At 40.5% G+C, this 3,260-nt stretch overlaps 1 protein-coding gene across 5 annotated transcripts in view; it reads right to left on the bottom strand.

Moving 5' to 3' along the window:
- Positions 1-3,260, bottom strand: part of traf7 (TNF receptor-associated factor 7) — a 31,228-nt gene that overhangs the window by 1,183 nt on the left and 26,785 nt on the right. For all 5 annotated transcript variants that reach the window (XM_032538026.1, XM_032538029.1, XM_032538025.1 and 2 more), the window contains exons 19-21: positions 2,456-2,575; positions 1,932-2,063; positions 520-639 (exon numbers count right to left, since the gene is read on the bottom strand). In XM_032538026.1, the coding sequence (XP_032393917.1) occupies positions 520-639; positions 1,932-2,063; positions 2,456-2,575 (372 nt within the window). The remainder of the gene's footprint in view (positions 1-519; positions 640-1,931; positions 2,064-2,455; positions 2,576-3,260) is intronic.

The raw sequence follows: 3,260 nt of genomic DNA, 5'->3' as shown, positions 1-3,260 counted from the left end.
AGAGAGAGAGAGAGAGAGAGATTATAATTCATCTTATATTGTGTTAATGATCATATTACTGGTTATTGTGTTCTGTCTGAATATTTAAAGACATTGTATTTTGAAGTTTTGGCAAAAGTGTGTTGAAACTTTCATGCCAATAAAGCCCCGTGAATTCAATTCAATTGAGAAAAAGAGAGAGACAGACAGACCCAACAAAGTTACAATATACTGTGATATGAATTTATTTCAAAGTGCTTTTATTCTGAAACTTTTTTACGATGCTGTTCCACAACTTCTCTAAGGTTCAGTTTGATGCTTCTGTCCCAGGTTAAATGAATAAAATATGGAATGAGATTAAGGATGCTGGGTGGATTAAGCAGAAAACACTGCAGTAATGAATGATGTTAGAATCCAAGGAGAACCCGCAGCATGGACAACAGGACAGCGTCTTTGCTGGGTGGACTGAGCAACAGAATAGAGGGAGACCGATCCAGCTGTGCAGCAGCTGGAGCAGCTGGTGGGAGGGATGAGTGGTACCTTGACGGTGCTGTCGACAGCTCCGGAGAAGAGGCGCCCTCTGGAGACGGCTAGAGCCGTGACACTGCCCTGGTGTCTCAGCAGGGTCTGGGTACAGATCATGTTGTCCATGCTCCACACCTACAGAACACATTTCAATTATGTTTCATCATATTTAATAAGCATTTTACACACAAACTCAACTTCCACCCTTTTGGTGATACATACGGTTTTCCATGATATTAGTATCTTTCAATACACACACAGCATTATAAGTGTAACGGTACAGATCCACTTCGGCGTAATGCATCCATGGTTGATGCTCCACGCCCTCAACCGGCAGCTGATTGGACGAACACGTCCTGTGGGTTATTATTATTATTATTATTATTATTATTATTATTATTATTATTATGACAGTAGACGATTATCAGTCGACTCATCAAGTCGAGAAAGTAAGTTTTTGTGAAAAAACTAACAGAAAATTCTTTTTTTAGCTTCTCAAATTTGAAGATTTTCTTCTTTTTTTTAGGATTATTCTAAAAATATAAAAAGAAAAATAATAATAAGAACAAAGTCCTAAAAGCCATTTACAAGCAAATCCAAACAAGTTCCCCTAAATGCTCTGCCACTGCGGGAACTTCAAAACGACAGGAATGGCGGCCAGTTCGGAATATTGTGATTCCGAAAACATTTTAACCGAGAAATAGGCCAGCATTTTTTTTTTTTTTTCAAATTTAGCACCGCCTTCCCAGAATGCTTTGCAGGGACATTAAAGTCGCTCGACGTCTCCCAGAGGAATTAGGGATCGACCGATATGGGTTATTTAGTGCTGATAATGATTTTTGTTCGGGCTGCCAGTTTTCTTGAGCCGATATTTGGAGCCAATGCTGCTTTTGCTCCCTCAATTTACATCATAAAAATGTAAACTCTGCCACACTGGATTTGTTTTTGAAATCTGCTATGCCATTTCTATAAAAAATAATAAACAAAAACACAGATCAGTCTCACCTGTGCACGGGTAAAAGGCTTTCATCAACATCTACAACACAGCCTTGATGATGCATTGCTTGCTGACATATTATTAGACAGATATAATCAGGTCATCACAAAATGTCCTTTATTAACACATAGAATATAATAATAATAAAGTACTCGATTTGTAATTTAAGACGCAGAGTGCGCGATTTGCACGTGGACTGAAATTTCCCTTAATACTTCTATTTAAACTTATTTTTTCATTCAGAACACGAGCCAAAATAAGAGTTGCTAAATGTAATCTGTTGTTGTGATCGTTAGGAGCCAAAATCAAAATTGAAATCGCATTCAAAATGTGATTAACTGCCCCGGCCTATGTAAGAGTAAAGGGAACTCCGTCTTTCCACACTCACAAGACAAACACGCGGAGAAATGGACACGTGGCCTGTTCTTACCCTGAGTGAGCGGTCGTAGGAGGCGCTGAACACTTTGGTCTGGTCAGGGGTGGAGATGACAGCAAGAGCATAAACTGTCCCCACATGACCTGTCAGGGTCCGCACCTGCTCTTTAGACTCAATGTCCCACACCTAGAGACAAGACACAAGCACCTTTCATCATCACCATCTCACCGTTAAAACCCTGGCATCACTGTAGTTTGTCTGTGTCCAAGATAGCTTTTGGTCCACATCAGATCTTAGTCTGGTGCTAATGTGTTTTGAGTAAATTTAACCCTATCTTTAGACATATGTATAATATATATATCTTTGTGAATACAATCTGAATACTTGACGCTAAAAAAAGATAAAGAGCTAAGTGTAATTGGAACAAAAAAGGACCTCATGACTAGCGAGGGAGAGCGAGACACATTCTAGTTCAGCTTATGAGGCAGGATTAAAGGAAATACAAAGAAAAAAGCGGGTATAGCCAGTCCTATGTGTACGTGCAGCAGTGTGTGTGTACTTGTGTGTATCTCCCTCACATGGATGAGGTTTTCATAGGTGCCACAGACGATGTGGTGGTTGGTGACGGCGATGGAGTAGACGCTGCCCCCACTGGTCTGCAGGACGTGAACACACTCCAGAGAGCGGATGTCCCAAATCTGACAGACAGAGAGAGAAGGATGGAGGACGGTGGAGAGGATGTGAGAGAGTGAGTATCTTTGGAAGAGACATAAAACACACATACACTATATCAGCAATGGAAAAAGTGAGTTGTTCAACAGCTGCAAGATTTCATTTTCCATCTCCATGGTAACACCATGTGCGGAGTGGTCACAACTATAATCAGCTACTCTTGCTGGCCAATCCCAATGAGGCACTGAAAACAGGCCAGAAAACGAAGTCGCGAGATGATACTCATCTGTCGTCTGTCTCGGATTCCCACACGCCGTGCATATCTTATACTGAGCATAACGGTACACGGCTGCAGCTGTGTCTGGCTTAAAACAGCTGCCTGCTGGGGCCAGAAACTACATGTTGAGAGTGGTGAGAGTGAACCAAAAAGATGGTAAAACGCTCCGTAGAGCTGGGGGGAACTGCAAAGTTTATAATTCTGTGGGTTTCTCCCTACGAGTGACACCTTTTAAATTACTCATTAGATCCACTGTAAGTAACAATATACAGTATAGATTATAGCAACTTTAATCAATATCACATGAAACAATTATGTTATGCAACTCATTGTCCCAGTTGCTTGTCGGGTACATAAAACAAATATTCACCGGTTAGATCATCATAATTGTCTTTTTCTTTAATTGACTTATTCAATTCAATTTTATTTATAGT

The sequence above is a fragment of the Etheostoma spectabile genome, chromosome 15 (genome assembly GCF_008692095.1).
Source record: "Etheostoma spectabile isolate EspeVRDwgs_2016 chromosome 15, UIUC_Espe_1.0, whole genome shotgun sequence".
Lineage (NCBI taxonomy): Eukaryota > Metazoa > Chordata > Actinopteri > Perciformes > Percidae > Etheostoma > Etheostoma spectabile.
The sequence above is the reverse complement of the archived record's forward strand: the minus strand, read 5'-3'. Positions and strand labels throughout refer to the sequence as shown.